The sequence below is a fragment of the Cryptomeria japonica genome, chromosome 11 (assembly GCF_030272615.1).
Source record: "Cryptomeria japonica chromosome 11, Sugi_1.0, whole genome shotgun sequence".
Classification (NCBI taxonomy): Eukaryota; Viridiplantae; Streptophyta; class Pinopsida; order Cupressales; family Cupressaceae; genus Cryptomeria; species Cryptomeria japonica.
In genome coordinates this window covers 133,567,602-133,585,476 of record NC_081415.1, presented here as the reverse complement: position 1 = coordinate 133,585,476, position 17,875 = coordinate 133,567,602, and the positions used below count along the sequence as shown (strand labels likewise).

Genomic DNA, 17,875 nt, shown 5'->3' with positions numbered 1-17,875 from the left:
GGAATAGTATAGTACATAGCTAACCAGGAATGAAGCCCCAGATAGGTGCTTTATTTGATCCTTGAATAATTAAGATTTAGATATCAGCTACAAGCACCAAGTTACCAAAACCTTGAATAACTCTTAATAGTGAATATTTGTGGTCCCCAACTCAGATATCAAATCACAAGCACCACTGACAATTACAGGGCGGCGCATATAGTACATAGCTAACTGGAAAAAAGCCCCAGACAGTTGCTTTATTTAATGCTTGAATAAAAGGATACAAAAGGTCCACCATGACACCGCAGTGTGGGGAATTATTATATAGAGAATGCTGTACATTTCTCACATACCATGAATGGGTATATTACACTTGCTGAAGATTTGGACAAAATCCAATAAAGAATCATTTCTTTGATGAACAAATTAGAAATGAAATAAATCACACTGAGACTGGCCGCAGAAAATTATAGCTACTCACCTTCAAATTTTCAATTAAACTCTAAACAATTCACTACCTAATGTTACAACAGCTGCTCCTTCAACTGTGTCTGCTGTTTGTCCCCTTTCTTTTTCAAGAATTCGATCAAGCTCCTTCCTAACTTCATTCATTGTAGGTCGTCGCTCGCCCTTAAATTCTAAACATTGGAAAGCGACATCCATAAAATCCTTTATGGCCTCATCAGTATAATTCTGGTTCATTTTACTATCAATAAGAGCGACTAGCTTGTTTGACTCCCGAAGAGATTGAGCCTTCAGAGACACCAAGAAAACTAATAAGTGATGTGCACCAATACCAACTTTGTGTCTGGTACAGTAACAAATAAAATACCGCACAATTGTTTTAGAAATTAAAGTAACTTGTTATACCTCACATTTACGTCAAGCTCTGACATAATGTTACAAATAAATGTCTAGAAGGAGAGATCTAAAGGGAAGGATTGAGTATACATTGATGGTTTAAATCAAACTCAGGGTATTTTGGAAATTTTGAAGATACCAAGTAATATCACCTTAAGGGCAATTAATATTTAGTTATTATGCCTTACAAAAACTAATGCAAGAGAAGCATTTAATGTATGCATTGATAGTTCGAATCAAACTCATAGTATTTTAGAAATTTTAAGGAAACCAAATAATATTACCTTAACGCCAATTAACATTTAGTTATTACTCCCTATATAAATTTATGCAAGAGAAGCATTTAATAGTATCTGCCAAGAAAAAGGATATCATTTTCTGTTTCATGAACAACATGATACCCCACATCAAAAGAAAACAAAAAGAAAGACCATATCTGAAAATTAAAAGCAAAAAAAAAACAATGACCCAAAATATTCTTCATTTAAAAGCCAAATGTTGAAACCTTTGAGAGAGAAATTGATGTCTAGGATGAATATAGTTTTGGAAACTATTTACAGCAGAATGCATAACAGGAAGAGATTCTATAGCTTGAAAATAATTCATTTTTTTTGCTTGAAACTCTCAAACCAGATAAAAAGAATTTGTGTGATAAAAAAAATTTGAAGGCAGAGCAGACTATGCAAATTCATAGTTCTTTCATTTGATCTACCCCCAATGTTGAGAGGTCTTATTTAGGTAAGCACTAGATGATTAATGTCTTCACACCAACCAACTTTGCATGACTTCTCTCCGGGTTTCATACTCTTAAAGATATTAACCAATGGTCTAAAATGTCTTCACAAACCAACCAACTATACACAACTCTCATGGTTTCATATTCTTTATGATATTAACCAATGGTCCAAAATGTCTTCACACCAACTATAGACAGCTTCTCTCCTGATTTCATATTCTTTAAGATATTAATCAATGATCCAATATAGCTCCATGTGGCATAGAAACAGCATCCATGCTACTCAAGAATCAGCACTTTCAGCAATGCCTATGCTAACAATGTTCAAATGCCAATATCTAAAAAACAAAGGTACTGCTGAAATGGATAAGGTTTAAGGCCTCTTGAAACAGCAAAAGCATAACTGATATTTCTTCTGTTCAATCTTGCTATTATACTCATTTAACTCACTGATAATAAATGTAAGTGGAGAAAGAACTGCATGCATGTCCACGAAACTCAGAAAAAACATAAACAAAACCTTTTAATGCTTCAGAAAACATAAAATGGCATTGTATACACAGGCTACAGCATAAACTTTCATGTTTTCCAACTTAAATGGATTATTTACCTAGTAGATAATAAAAAATAACCAAAATCTTGACATACGAACAGGATTGTAAAATACCCAATTCACTAGGTTTTGTTCTGAAGCTGGGGAATTTAATCTTAACGCCTCACATCCACTTATAAGCTCCAGAAGGAACACTCCAAAACTATATACATCACTTTTTTCATGCAAACTCCTTGAGGCGTTGAAACTGCACCAACACAATCTTCCTCATGTTAAGACAACAGGGTAATAACTTAAATAAGAAGGCAAAATAATTAGCATATATCTATTTAGACCATCCACATTTTATTTAAGTAGGAACACAGTAGAAACTTGTGCTCCAAAGATAGCAAAAAAGGATATATAATATTCTAATTTTTTTGTTTCTTAGGAAAGAAAGTGTACTCTGGGTCTAGGAACACGTCCACTGGAGATGATGAACCAGCACCGTGGATCCCCGCCAGCAGCTGAGACAGTCCAAAATCAGTCACTTTTGCAATGTAGTTCTCATCCACGAGGACATTGCTGGTTTTGAAGCCCTTGTGAACTAGAGGAGGTGCCAGTGCATGCAAGTGCTCAAGACCTGGGAAATTCACGCAAGACTAAACAATTATTCCAGACAAATACTTTTTGCAAATTTGACAATTGTAAATATCGTCTTCAGGAAAATCCAAATGATTTTGTGTCCAACTCAATAGGGCCAAATATTACATTTAAGCAGTACAATTAACATGTTTCTCATGAAACAACTGGTCAAATTCAGTTTTTTTTTTTAACTAAGAAAAAAAATGCAACACCAAACCTTATAATCATTCCTCAGTCTATTCCAATGTGCACTTACCTTTAGCTGCATCCAAAGCAATAGAGAGGCGTTGTCTGAAGTCTAATTTTCCAAGAGAGTTCCCATCAGAATCTGTATTACCAGGGACAATGGAATATTTATAACATCCTACCACAGTTAACACAACAGGATGCTGGACACCTAAATACTGTATCATAATAGATTCTTACCATACAAGTGATTACATACACTCCCATTTGGCATATAATCATAGACTAGCATCTGCTGGTCATTCTCTTGACAGTAACCAAGTAAGCTCACAAGATGCCTATGGTATATGTGGCATAGGTATTGTACCTGAATGTGAAGCAAGAATGTGTCAACTACCCAGAACACATGGTGTACCTATGTATCATGTATTATGACTGACCATAAATCAAAGAAGATATCCAAATGTACCCTTTAGTGACCACCAGTCAGAATGATACATAAATAAAACATAAACAGAAAACCCAAAGAAAAATCAAACAGCCCTTCATTATGTTTTTATACAGCCAAGAGAAATCATAGAATGAGAAAAAATGTGTAAAACCAGATCTGGAATCATCATTAAAGATGTCTTCTCAAATTATAGTGATCCTATATAATCTCAAACTCGATTCCAGGATATGGTAATGGGCACAAATTTACTTTACAGTAACTACATAGAATTCCTTCTGTATAAAATAGTTGAATTACTTCACAGTAACTTCATAAAATTCCTTCTGTATATAATAGTTGAATGCCCTGGAGACTGTTATACAATACAAATTTGCCTAGTATTCTTGTTAATGGTAGAAAATAAGTCTACTTCTGTATTGCTTGAATGCAATCCATTAGTTTTGCAATTTCATTTAGTAGCACAACCAAGCAAACTCATTATTCATGAATCTGCAAACAAATCAAGGAGATAGCAGAAACAAATTGCAAACTAAACTTTGAAAATAGAAAAAAGGCAACCACCTGCACACAATCGTCTGCTTAAAGACACTGATTCAAATTGGGTCCTGAAAATCATCATAAGTTAGTTGATTGAGATGGTTAGCCATAGTTCTTAGTTCATGTGACCAAAGAACTTAAGACTCTTTAACTTCTCTAAGTCAGAACTGAACAAGGCACAGATGCAGAGTCCAACTCAAAACAAGGAAAGAGCTGCATGGGAGCTCAGAGATGATCCAGAAATCCTGGGGCCTGTACTGTTTGAAGAACATGTCCCAAGTGACTTTTCTTGGCTTGTTACAAACTGGTTCAGTTTTGTAGGAACCCATGCTGCCAAGTTTGGCTTGTTACAAATGTATTCAGCTTTTAAAGAACTTGTGCTAAAATGTTTGGTTTTGTAGAACCTGTACATCATTTAACGGCATTACTTGTCTTGGTATGAACTCATAACATATGGAACAGAAAAACAGAACCAAGTGTCCAAACAGAAGTTAGGTTGGTAGTTGGTACTTTTCCATCTTTTCGTGTGGGGCATTTAGAATCTTCTGTACAACTCAGGAGCATAAATGCAAACATAGATTTACCTCTTGTGGGTCATGCAAAGGCATTGGAGAGTGCATTAAAGATCTAACTAAGAGTTCTTGAGGTCAAATGTGACTGCACATCATGCATGCTGCAAACTTTTAGATTAGCTTGAGCTTACATGTACTGGCAAGGCTTGATTTATGATAATGTTTGTCAAATGTCAACAGGTCAAAACCCAAGGTAGAGCTTTAAAAATACACAAAATAATATACAGGATAAAGCGTAGAGTTGCTTTGCTCTGACAACAGGTACTCATAGGTCCATAAGGCATGATGGCTAGGGTGTGACCTAAAACATTAACCGGCCTCTTTTATTTGCTCATCTAGTGAATTTTGGATTCAAAGTAAAGAATATAGTGACCATAATAATTCTTATTGTATATTTCCTTGTATTTTATGGTGACCATGCTTATCAAATTTGTAACAGGGGTATTAAACAAATCGAGGAAGAAATTTCAAGAGACTTTGGGGAACAAACTACAATATGGGATCTTATTGAGCAGCAGTTTTGCTAATATGAAACAGTTTTGTAAGAAACCCAAAAGGCAAGATCAGACAAATCAGAACAACTTTGTCAATGAGTATTACAATTGGTGATCAAAATGCCAGTTTGCAAATGATGATAGCATTTAGAATACCTTGTTAATGAGTATTACAATAATAACATCACGCCAGATCATCCTTAATAAATTGTTAATTTGTTGTCTGTCCTTTTTCAATCATAACTGCTCCTTTCATGCACTTCATGCCAACGTATTAGAAAATTTTGTGGCAACATTGAAGCCACTTCTTTTTTGGACATAGTATGGCATAATTATATTTGAGTTGAAAGCCTGCCATCTTCATTCAGCAGTATATGCTTTATCGAGAATTAATGAAGGGAGATTACCTGACACGAATTTGACAGCAATAACTCCTAGGAGCATTTTCAATTTGTTTTTCTTTCATTCTACAACAAGAAACCACACAGCATTAATCCTTTATAATAATCCTTACTTGTCTATTATGTATCATGGGCTGTCAGCTATTAGATTGAAACCTTTGAGAAACTCGACACTAAATAGATCCTAGACGCTGCTAGTCTCGAAACTTTTCAAAACACTTGCCCACCAGAAGGCATTGATCCACTTATCTCCTTTCACTTTAAGGGATCGAACCCAACAAAATAAATTTATAAAAGTTGTGCCTTGTAAAATCTTTTAAGAGTATTACAGTTCACTCTTTGTAGCTGCATCATTTAATCAAAAGGCAATCGATAATGTTGGGAACTTTTATGTGTAATACATCATTTTCCTTAAAATCTCCACCCATTTAAAAATGGCAAGGCCACTCACTTCTTTACTTTTGGAAATTAGAGTGCATTGCGTACTCAACGCAGGTGCTAAATAAAGATGTTACTTGTTTATTTGAACAAAGTGGAGTCAAACAACTCATGCCTATGAGGCATTATTAAAAACTTAAAGGCAAAGCATTGAAAACAATTCAATATTAAAGCTTCTGCTTCAAATGAAGTGTTTTTATACTACAATTTGTTCATTTATTCTTATTCATTACCACGTTACCTTCTAGAGTAGATTTTGATATAAAAGCAAGTCTTTAAAGGACTCCTAGATTTTGGCTGTAGACATTATGAAATCTGTTGAAGACATTTGGAATTTAAAAGTAAAAAATTGGCATCCACTAGCAGAATTATCCCTTTGGTTTTGAACTATCACCAACATAATTGTCTAGATAAGAAGTAAAAGAGCTCAAGGAGGAATTTTATCACCTCCTTGTTGTAACATAATTAACTCAATGAGAAATACCAAGATTTAAGCATACCATACGCACACACACAAAGCAACTTGCTTAGATAATAAACTTTCACGAATTGTTGAGTCTATAAATTAATCTTCAGTCGAATGTCTTATGGCTGCTACCATTTCGCCGAAGTTTTTGAGCTTCCGAGGATTAAAATTCATAGCTAGATGTTAAGGACAACTAAAGCTTTTGTAATATGTTACCTTCTGTTTATTTTGTAGCTTCAAATTAAAAATAGAATGAGATACAAGGAAACAAATGCAAACCATGATGCCAATAGAGAAATGTTTAGGTAATAAGAAATCATCTTACCTCTTTAACAAAGTCCAGACTAGGGCTGCTTGTTCGTGTTTTGATGGCAATTATCCTTCCATCATGAAGTATGCCTTTGTATACTAGCCCGAAGCTTCCCTGACCTATCAGCTTATTTTGAATAAACTGATCTGTTGCATGCTCAAGCTCAGCAAGAGAGAATACCCTTGCTCGAGGAACCTCACGGAGAGGAATGGCACCTGCCACCATGGGAGACTCATGTCCTTTTACCCATTCCGCTGGAATAAAACTTACCAAATGTTAAAAGCTTAAATTGGTCAAAACTATCAAAAGTTAAAAAATCCACCATCAAATAAGGATAACTGCCTTGAAATAAAACACTTGGGAACATTTATGCAAGCTTCAAATTTTTGAAAAATAGAAAATATACACGTGTTTCATACTTTAAATGCATGAACAGTTGTCAGATGTTTTTTCCACTTGCACAGATTATTAGTTATTACCCTGCACGGATGGTTCTGAAGAGCTCGTCTCAGAAGTCCTACTTGAAAATCTCTTGCAACGCATTAAATAGACATATACAAGAGCAATTATTATTCCCACAAGAAATACAGCACCTAGTGCACCTCCAACTATTGCTCCAACTTTGGATTTCGCCTTCCCTGAACCACTCTGATGAATGTCTGGGGAACTGAATGTTAATGCAGGAGGAGATGAAGTGAATGTTAGTGCAGGAGCAGATGATGGCCCACATACTGATAAATTGTAACTTCCAGAACTCGAGCATAACTCAGTATTACCATGCACCCTTCAGAAAATATTAAAATAGTCAGAAACATGAAAACATTCTGTCAGATTTCTCTATATAAAAGAATGAAGTATACAAGCTATTGGACCCATTATTTTCACCCAAAAACCTGAAATTGATATACTAAAATTTTATGGTCATAGCTCACAAAATCAAAATGAGAGACCTCAATATTGCATTTATCTTGATTAGTTTTTACTTTTTATGATATTATTTCAGACCTTTGCAATTTTCTTCTATGTAGATGATACTGGTTTTGTGTTTTTCCATTCATATTCACAATACTGTCGATTTATAGATGTTTTTTGAACATACTTTGTGGCTATGAGATATTTCATATCTACAATCATAGAAACCAACCTAGATTTAAACTAAAACCAACATTGATATGATGAGTGATTAAAGTATCACACAATTTTGCACTCACATTCAAGGACTAATGATCTCCAGAAACACTAGATCACTAGTCGGTACTTGCTAAAACCATCAGATGAAAATTTAAATTTTCTAAGATAACATAAGGAATATACATGAAAACACAATCCTAACTTATCCGCTACAAGTTTAACGAACTAGGCACGTGGTAACCTAGACAAAAATATACAATATAGCTATAAACAATGAAGCTGGGAGATAAATAAGCCAAAGTGAAAACTGTAGATTAAAGAAGAGCAATGTCAGAGCACGCACGATATATCCATGACCCTTGAAAAAGTTCCATCGAATGGCAAAGAACCTCTCAGGTGATTGTTCATCAGGGTCCTAAATGACACAAGAAACAAGCAACGAAATACTGAATTACAGAATTGACTTCAAAAGAACTGCCAAATACTTTCTTCTCCAACAGAAATGAAACATGTTGAATTTCATAGCTTTCTAAAGAAATTTCAAACTCACAATTCCTTCAATCTCGGAAGCAGTGCAAGACTTGAAGGTACTCTTCCAGTCAAAGCATTATTTGATAGCCGGCTACAGTTAACCACAAATTACAATCATTATTATATATTTTTAAATGATGAGAAGTACACACTTAGGACCCTATTCAAATTCATATACGATAACAACAACAGTCCTGCTTGCCTCTTCTCAATTTGTTTTTCTCTCACAAATCCATACCAACCAAATCAAGTTTCAGAAATGCAGAATAAGCATTACAAATGCAAATATCGGAAGGTAAAATGCTTACAGGGAAGTCAAATTCTTCAGATTTCCAAGTCCTGAGGGTATACGTCCTCTTAAATGGTTGTCATCCAACCATCTGTACGGAACTAAAAACCATATACTACTCAAAATATAACAGTAGAGGCAGAAAAATCCAAGTTTATAGGACCTACTTAATTTTGAGAAATTTATTTGCCACCATGACAAATAGCATAAACAATGGACATAGTAAAAGGATAATTAATGACTTACAAAGTAATCAAACTTGTCAAATATTGAATGGCAGGAGAAATGACACCTTCTAGTTTGTAGCCTGTGAGTTTCCTGCAAATAAAATATAATAAGTTAACCATTTACAGGACTTCTACAAAAACCAATTTAAAAAATAAATCTGTCATTAAGATTGACTTACTTATCCATCAATATAATCTAACTGGGCAAACAAACCCACATAATACCTTTTTGCACATTATGATAAGAAGATGATTGTGTGCAGCTTAGAGGGTACTTGGGTTAGAGAAGTTAATTCCAAGTACCTGTATATCAATTTATTTGCCCCAAGTCATATTTTAGCATAATTAAGAATTTTTATTTGTATGAAAACACATCAGAAGAGCTGCAACCTTTGATGATGACTTTAAAGACTTATATTTCTGTTTACTCTTCTTGGTATTGAAAGATTATTAAATTGTTATTTACTGTTGTTATTATCATATGTTGCTGATATGCCCTGTTATGTTTTATTACTAGTTTATTGCTTATCGTGATTTACGATTAACTATTAAGTTGTAGAGCAAATTATACTGAATGCATGCTTATCATTGATGAATCCAACAAAGCAATGTGATGAAAGTTTCATGTCACTGTTTGCAAACAATGGTTTTAATTTTTAAAAGCCGACAAAGTAAAATAAATCTATTCATTATTGTCCTAGATTGGAAAGCTTGAATATAGTTGGGCCAGAAATAGAGCAAAAAGCGACATCATTGTCAAGAAAGTTTCAGTTCTGATTGTCTTTAGCTACAGAAAAAAGAAACGGAAATCACTCGAGCCAGTTCATTGCCTTCAAAGAAAACTATTAGAGTTTAATGACAGACAATGATGCTTGTTGATTTTCAGACAAGAAAAGAAATGGAGATCACTCAGGCCTGTTCATTGCCCTCCAAAAAGACAAATATTAGAGTTTAATGACACATAAAAAGACCCTTATTGATATTCAAACCAGCAAAGTTTGATGATGAACCAAATTAAGATCTGACTAACCAATGTCTTATTTGGGAATACTTCTGGAAAGTGGAAAGTTAAATGAGATTTTGGAGGATAAACAAAGAATGAAGAATCTTCTAGGAACATCGCAAAATTATCCAACCAAATAGTTTGATCAATTTGAAAGATAATGAAAAGACTTTTGGCATAATGCTAAACTAGCATTCACAAAGGAATTTTAAAAGAGGCATATGAAATCGTGAATGAATTAATATATCAAGTAAGGAAAGGATGAATCCTCAAGAATAATAATCAAAGAATATTAAATTAGGTGCAAACATTAGGCAACCCAATCCGTGATAACCTGAAGAAGCAATATTCTGTAGATAGATTTACCACAAGCGTTCAGGAACTATGAGTTTAAAGGAACAGGCATCTATCATAGTTCCATCATACATGATAAATTGATAAATGAACAAGCAATCTATGTCCACCTTCATTTTACTCAGAGTTGAAACTAACAGAGTGATCTTAACATCCATGTACCTTTGATTTTCAGTATAAAGGCATACACCCAACCAATGGTAATATTTTTTGTGTTTTAAGAATATGACCAGAAATAATGAAAAGGTTTTTTTCTATTATGAGTGTCAAATGGAGGCTCCACTCCTTTCTTCCTCCTGAATTCTGATTCTATTACCCTTATTTGCTTAATTTTAAAGCTTATCAGACGTTCAACACAAAATATTTTCTTGAATACCACACTACATATAGAATTACCAAACAACAGACAGTTTGCTACAAGTACACTCCATTGTGAAGTGGAGGAATGGAAAATGGAGTCAGGAGCAATGAAAAGTCGACAAACATCTCCCACCTATTTCCATAAAATTGTTTTTCTTTCTCTCCATGTATGCTCCAGAAGTTTTGTGCTTCAAATGGGTTTTGAAATGGAAGTCAACGATGAACCTCAATCCATTCACACCCAAAATGCAACCAGTTATTGGGAATATAATCAGATAATGGAAAAATAAATTGGTAGTCGTTCATGTTTACTTGCATTCTCTGTGTATAAATAAAACTAAACCAAACAAACACTGATCATAAGTTGCAAAGCATACATTGTGACAAGGTTTGGTAAATTTAGTAGGTTCAAGAAGGTGAAACATTTGCCAGTGCTCAGAATTTAGAAAAGGGTTTAAATTTTAACGCTATATAACATACAAAATTATGCATAATTGCAGAAACAGAATATAAAATTATATAATGAAATATCTCACATTTCAATATAAACAGTATCTAAAAAATTGATATATCATGAAACATAGAGAGAGATGCAGCTGCTCCCATGTCTCCATAAGCATACTTGGCTCTAAAAATGACAATTTAAATGTCTTCATAATAAAAACCTGCTAAATAACATAATTCTTGAAAATTAAAATTTTATACCATGGGAGCCATGTTCCTAAAAGAACAAGATACAGGCAGTTTATAAAAACATAAATTATGTTCCAAGTTAATAAATTCAGAAAAAAATAAAAAATGAAAGAAAAAACACTTCTTAAAAATAAAAACCTGCTATATGAGCCATGTTCCTAAAAGAACAAGATACAGATGGCCTAGAAAAACATGAAATATATTCAAGCTAATAAAATAAGAAAAAAAAAGAAAAGAACAAACCTCTTCTTTTAAAGTGTATATATGCCAATACATGTAGTTTACTCCAAAATCAGAGTTTTCAGATGCAAAGGTTTTGATAAAGCTTTAAAATGTTTAGGGCGTGACTTCAGGGGAAAAATGGAGTGTTAGTACAATATTGTTTTTTTCTCCCTTAAGTCTTTTTTTGCTACTATGATTAAGACAATCAGTGCCAAGATCCTGATCTAAAGCAGTTGCAGTAATACTGAAATAGTCACCATGTTCATCGTCATAAATAATAATGGCAGATGTCACAGTGAATTTGTTAACCTGATACTGGTAGATTCGATCATATAGATTACGGTTTCTTGAAAATCTTGAGATTCCATATAAATTCCTGAGGTTCGGTTGAACCTTATTGCTATGGTGCAACATAGGCAACAATTAACACCGCACATATGGTCAATTGACATGACTGACATTTAGAACCTTTTCGGCTTTTTGTTTAACAGTGGCATGGAGGTTTTCTCAAAAAGCATGCATCTGCCTTCTGAGATGACAAGCTGCAACTTGCTGATCATAATTCTCATTCAGTTTCCATGGACCAGTAGAATGGTTAAGCATTCCCCTGTCCCCTTAGCTTATTTTCAGATGGACTAACAAGAATATTAATTGATTGGTAAAACATTTTGTTTAGTTATCCTGAATGTCTGCTGAAGTAGTTTCTCTGTTATCCATGAATAGTTAAAATGACTTTTACCATACATTAAGGACTTCGGAATCTTAGTTGTGGCAAATCCAACCTCTAAACAAATTTTCTTGTTATTTAGTATATTTAGCCATACATATAATTTAACATTTAAGACAAATACACAATCTTCCTTATCAGAACTCAAAGAAACGATCAATAATAACTACTAATTGCTTTAACCATTCCACTAAGCATTCTATTGCTCTCAATTAAGCTTGAAATGCTCCATATTTGCTTCTGGTAAAAGTTTCTATTTATTAGTTATAAAATTAATTCAAGTATCAGATCATTGTCAATCTGGGGATCTCAATCAACTTTCAGGTTAATGGGATCTTTTAAACAAAAACTGAAAAGCTACAGAGTTATATTTCTTTTTATAGTTCGTTTACAAGAATTAGGTAATCCTAATAAATCCCTAGTTTGGAAATTTTTATAAAGCTAGCACCTGTTCATTTGTTTGCTGCAATGGATCAAAATGGCCAATATAGGCCTCTAAGGTACAAGATTAAACAATTAGCTACTGCAAGAATCAAACACAGACAAAAAGCTTACACAGCAATGACAGTGGAATTTTGAAACTTTCCAGAACATTGGACACCAATCCATGATTGTAGGCATGGTTCTCTTCCCATCCAGCTCTTCAAACTTGGTGGGTCTCCAGCAGCACTTTTAAATGCAAGTAGAACTTCAGCTGAAATTGATAAAATGACAAACTTAATCTTTCTGTTTTTGGAAGATTTTTAAAAACTTCATTGTGCTAGCAGAAAGATAAAACAAGCATTTACAACTTAAGTCATTTAGTCTGATCATAAGGTAGATGCTGATAATTCCAAATTGAAAACGAATAAGAGCACAAATAAGGTTGTTGTGTGAGCGTATGCATATACATTTTATAAGTTGTTTCTTAGGTCACTGTCAATCCAGAAACCAAGTTCACATAAGAGACTGCGTTATTTGTACATTTTCCTTGGATATTCTTTGAACTTTTAAATTTACTCTCACAACCAAGCTCGGGAGTAAACAGAACTTTGCCAATCTACCTGAATTATTTGAAGATGGTCATGAAAATCCTGTTTTATTTGGACACGAGTTAAATAATTGAAAGAAAACAATATTTACAGCATAGAAGAGTTATCTGCTAACTTTCCAAAAGGCAAAATGTGAAACCACAAAGCAAAGTGTGGTTTTAATGATTCACATTTGCAATGGACATTTATCCTCGAGAGGCATCCATGAACAAAACAAAGTTTTTAGTAGATTTCACATGCAACAGATTTTACCAAGCTCTGGTCATAACCTCATGTTAATGAAACCCAGCAAAGTCTTCAGTCTCAGTAATGTGAGAATGGCTGCTCTGCATGCAGCATACCAAAGGCTCCCTTATATCCCTTGTGATCCCTTCCCATTAATTATGCTGTGCAATTCTATTTGAGCAATTTGCATGAAGATTTGGTAATGATACATGATTGCTCTCAGCCAACTTTCTTATTGATATCTTTTCCTTCTTCCTAGCCATTGGCAAAGAAGGAAGAGGAGAAAGCACACTTGGAAAGCACAGTAAAGCAGGGAATACTATGCTGCATTCAGGAAGAATGAACTACACCTGAATGAAAACAAAAATGATTCCCTTCCAATCATAGGTGCATTGATTTACTTCACAAGTGAGGCCTCTAAGTCAAGTCCAGGATAGCATGCCCAGCACCTGCTATGTAGGGACATGTTGATTTGTTGCCTGCTCTATTAGGACCAGCTATGGGAATATAGCTTGGTACGGCTAATGAGACAAGATGCATGGTTTTGTGATTTTTCAAAATATCACTATTGGAGCAGTCTAGATTCATCTCTCCAGAATTTGTCTTAGGATGTTCAAGGAGACACTTAACAGTATTGTAAAAATTGCATTTGAAAATATAGCACTGTGGTTTGAGTCTCAGTTTCCAAATGCCTGTTGTTGTATTCATTCTTGGGTGAAACAAATGAAGAAGTAAATCACAGCAATCAATATCATCATAATTGACTACAACCAAAAAACAAAAACCTATATCAGCCAACTATGGCAATGAGTTTCTTTCCCTTGACCAGTGATGCACTAGCATCTAGTCCTACCTAAAGTACTTTCCACAAATAGACTACTTTCAATGGTACAATAAGTTTTAAACTTCCTTTCTGCTTGTTAGGCTTTCCAAGCTTTCCAAACATTTGAACTCATCCAAGTAATCTGTGACAGTTATGAACAATATCAATCTTCACAAGCCTTGCTGAAATAAAACCTTTTGGATAGAATGGCCAGAGGAACTCTCCCCTTTCCCTCTCGAAATGTATGGTACTTCAATTGTTTTTGAGCTGTTTGACTTAAAATGCTTCATCAAATGAAGAGTTTACATACATACTTAAACCTAGGACTCTATGCCAACAAAAGAAAGCATTGGAGCTCACCTAAGGTAGACACACCAACAACGATTTTCCATATTTAAGCTGATATATGAGAAAAAGGGCGTATGCTTTGGCACAAATGCTGAAAAAGTTAATATAAGAACAAATTCATTTTGGTTGGTATACAATCTGTGTTGTTCGCTCAAAGTAGTGTTTTTGGTCAGAAATCACAAAAAGAATGACATAACAAAACGATGAAAACAATGAGCTCACAAATGAAAATAATTGAGAACACAGCAACGAACATTACTTCACAACAAATAGCTACAACATACCATTAACCTTTTGTTGAGATTGAGATTCTGCCCGCATCATCTCAGGTGATTGAAAAAAGAGGAGTATAAGCAGTGGCAGCAGCGACCGCTGCAAGCAGCACATTGTCAATGATCATGAGTGCCAAGGGCATTTCCAAAAAGTTTCATAGCAGCTGGGCATTTCCTCTTGACTCAGTATCTATCTTGCAATCCCCATTCCACCTTTACTGCCATGAATCTATGTAGCCAATGCAAAAAAGAGACCTATAACATACAGACAGAAGCCAATGCCAAAAAAAGAGACTAATAACATAGAGGTAAATGCCAATGCAAAGGAGAGACCTTTTCTAATATAAGTGTCCAAAGCTGTTTTGGTAATGGGCCAGGCCAGGCAAGCAGACAAGACAGCTAGAAATGGATGAGAGAGTATGTTGCAATCAATCACATTCAAAATTGGCAAACAAAAATCAATAGGAATGTAACCTCCAGCAACCTATCCACAACCACTTTTATGCCGCAGTTTAGACCCAAAACAGGCTTGAAATTCCCAGGAAACGTCCAATCATTTCAGCATCAAGGAAACATACAAATTAAGCAATGCAAACACAATCGACGATTATTACCATCAGCACCCGAATAAGGTTTTGAGCACAAAACTGATTTGGAAATATATAAGGGTAATAGTATACCAAAAGGGGCACTGAATTCCTAACACCAAACTTATTAGAGGTTTAATAACCAATCACTTCCACGTCAACGGAATATGCAAATTAAGCAATGCAATTGCAATCCACCATCATTACCCAAATAAGGTGGGGGACACATAACCGACTTGGCAGTATACTAAGGTACCATACACAACAAGGTCCTAAATTCCTAGCATCAGAAAATGGTCTAACGTTCAATGCCCATTCCCTTTAGCATCAGATAAACATTCAAATTGTGCACTGCCAGCAGAACACCATGATTGGCACTAGAGCTCCCATGCAAAGAATTGACTGGGAAACACCCAATGGTCCTATACCCGAACGAGGTCATGAATTCCTAGAAATAATCTGAACAGATGGGCATTACGAGAACAGCCAAGGCTCAATACCCAACAATGGCCTTGCGTTCCTAGCACCAACCCAAACACATGGGCACTCAGAAAACAGCCAATGCTTCAATGTCGAACGATGTTGTAGACCCCCTAGCAGCAGGAATGTATAGACACGGGCATTGCAAGGTTCAGTCCTAAAAAAGGTTTTAGAGCTCTATTACAATATGGCCATCAAGCAAACATGCAAGGCTTAATACACATCACGTGTCAACAGCTCCAAGCAGAGTTTTAAGTAAATGGGCATCGAGGGAGAACAGTATTTGTTCTCCTGGCATTGATTTCATAGAGATGAGCAATGGTTCAATGATAACCACAAGCATACAAAATTAATACGCATTATCATCATTTCCCCTTTTACCCAGTGAGCTAGAGTTTTAGAATCCTAGGGACCCAAACATCGCAGAATGCAATACCAACTAGCCAATAAACAGTCATCCCCACCACAGCACACCCACCTAACCAAGTAGTGTAGGAATCTAACCAGATTGGCAGCAATGAATGCACAACACCCTAAAGTGCATAGGTACCTATGTACATACACAAACGAGGAGCTTGTATTTGCTTAGCTATCACAGCACAGGACACAGACAGACAGAAAACAGACACAGACAGACAAAAGACTGGTGTATTAAAGAAGAAAGAGGGCGGAGGGGTCAAAGACTCTGGGCCTTTTGCCAGCAAATATACTTTGATTGCTGACTGATTATTACATTACTTGCTTCCCCCAACGACTAATACAATGTTACACAACAGACTCCACCGCAACCACCACTAAAAACTCCAGCTAAACTGCCAAAACCAAAACACCCACTAAATCAAAACCGTGAAAAATAGCTGTTCATACATCACAACCACTACTAAAGCTCCAGCTAAAACTGACAAAACTAGATAAATTCCAACGAATAAAAGTAGTTCATTCATCCATTCACAATAAATACTGCTACACATTCCCATGCAAAATCCCACCCCAAAACACGTATAAAAATCCCACTTTTTAACTTGTTTTCAATCATTTTCCCAGTTTATTAATTGAGGGACACATTAATTGTAAATGGGATTGGGGAATTCTCTGAACAAAACTTTATTGTTACTTGAAAATTTTCCGTTATGTGTACGACCGGAGTTCAGATGGTCAACTGCTACTGCAGTTTATTATATGTGGTTTACAGCTGGCTATTCCTGTAACCACAGTTGGGTTAGTTCTTTCAAGCTGTATTTAATTAATCCCTGAATAGATTCTTGCCAAGCTGTCACTGTAAATGTATTCAAGTTCTATTTCATCCTACCTTTCTATTTTTACTTCATGACTTTCGTTGAAAAAGAGTTTACAGGGTTAAATTTCTATGGCAGTGAGTTTTTGTTTGGGGTAAGTTTCGAGATGATATGATCTGATGGTATGCAGTGAGAATCCTATTCTTGACAAATAAAGTTCTTTGTGCCAGCAGTTTTTGGATGTGCCAACTGGGATTCCAAAGGAATGGAACGGAATGCATGTCTCCCACTTGAAAGGAGAATAAAATCCCTTTCACATAAGTTTGGCATATGTAACAAAAACATTAGATAATTGGGATTCAAAATTTTTGGATGTGATTGTAAATTGAATTTTACAAGTATGAAGTCAATTATGCATTTGTAAATCTAACTTTGTAACTATAAATTTGACATGTATTCATAAATATAATCTTTGTAAATTCCTAAATGTTTGTTTTCAATAAGTCGTGTATTTATGTGTTTGTTTCCACATCAAAAATTTGTTGTGTTGTCAAGAGGTTGTAAGTGATGGGGATAATTATTTTCTTGTGCCAATCCTTGTAAGGATATTGAGTCATTTGATTAAAAAAATATTAAAGATAATTAACAAACATGCACTGCATCCCCTAAATGATGCAAGGAAAAAGGAAATTAAGTGCTTATGAATGCATTGTTCAAATGAATATA

At 34.9% G+C, this 17,875-nt stretch overlaps 1 protein-coding gene across 4 annotated transcripts; it reads right to left on the bottom strand.

Moving 5' to 3' along the window:
• Positions 1-210: 210 nt before the first annotated feature.
• LOC131032642 (leucine-rich repeat receptor protein kinase HPCA1) lies at positions 211-16,962 on the bottom strand. Of its 4 annotated transcripts, XM_057963661.2 has the most exons (14): positions 15,181-16,959; positions 14,860-15,076; positions 12,704-12,842; positions 8,809-8,880; positions 8,582-8,653; positions 8,293-8,364; positions 8,086-8,157; positions 7,091-7,395; positions 6,627-6,865; positions 3,183-3,309; positions 3,013-3,084; positions 2,577-2,754; positions 2,247-2,379; positions 211-735 (listed from the first exon to the last, which is right to left on the bottom strand). In XM_057963661.2, exons 2-14 carry the CDS (start codon positions 14,960-14,962, stop codon positions 478-480), a joined length of 1,842 nt encoding a protein of 613 aa, XP_057819644.1. In that variant the 5' UTR covers positions 14,963-15,076; positions 15,181-16,959; the 3' UTR covers positions 211-477. The 4 variants fall into 4 exon arrangements, with proteins under 4 accessions (XP_057819644.1, XP_057819646.1, XP_057819643.1 ...); XM_057963663.2 differs by having other exon boundaries at positions 7,205-7,395; positions 14,860-16,960; XM_057963660.2 differs by having other exon boundaries at positions 14,860-16,959.
• Between the last annotated feature and the right edge of the window lie 913 nt (positions 16,963-17,875).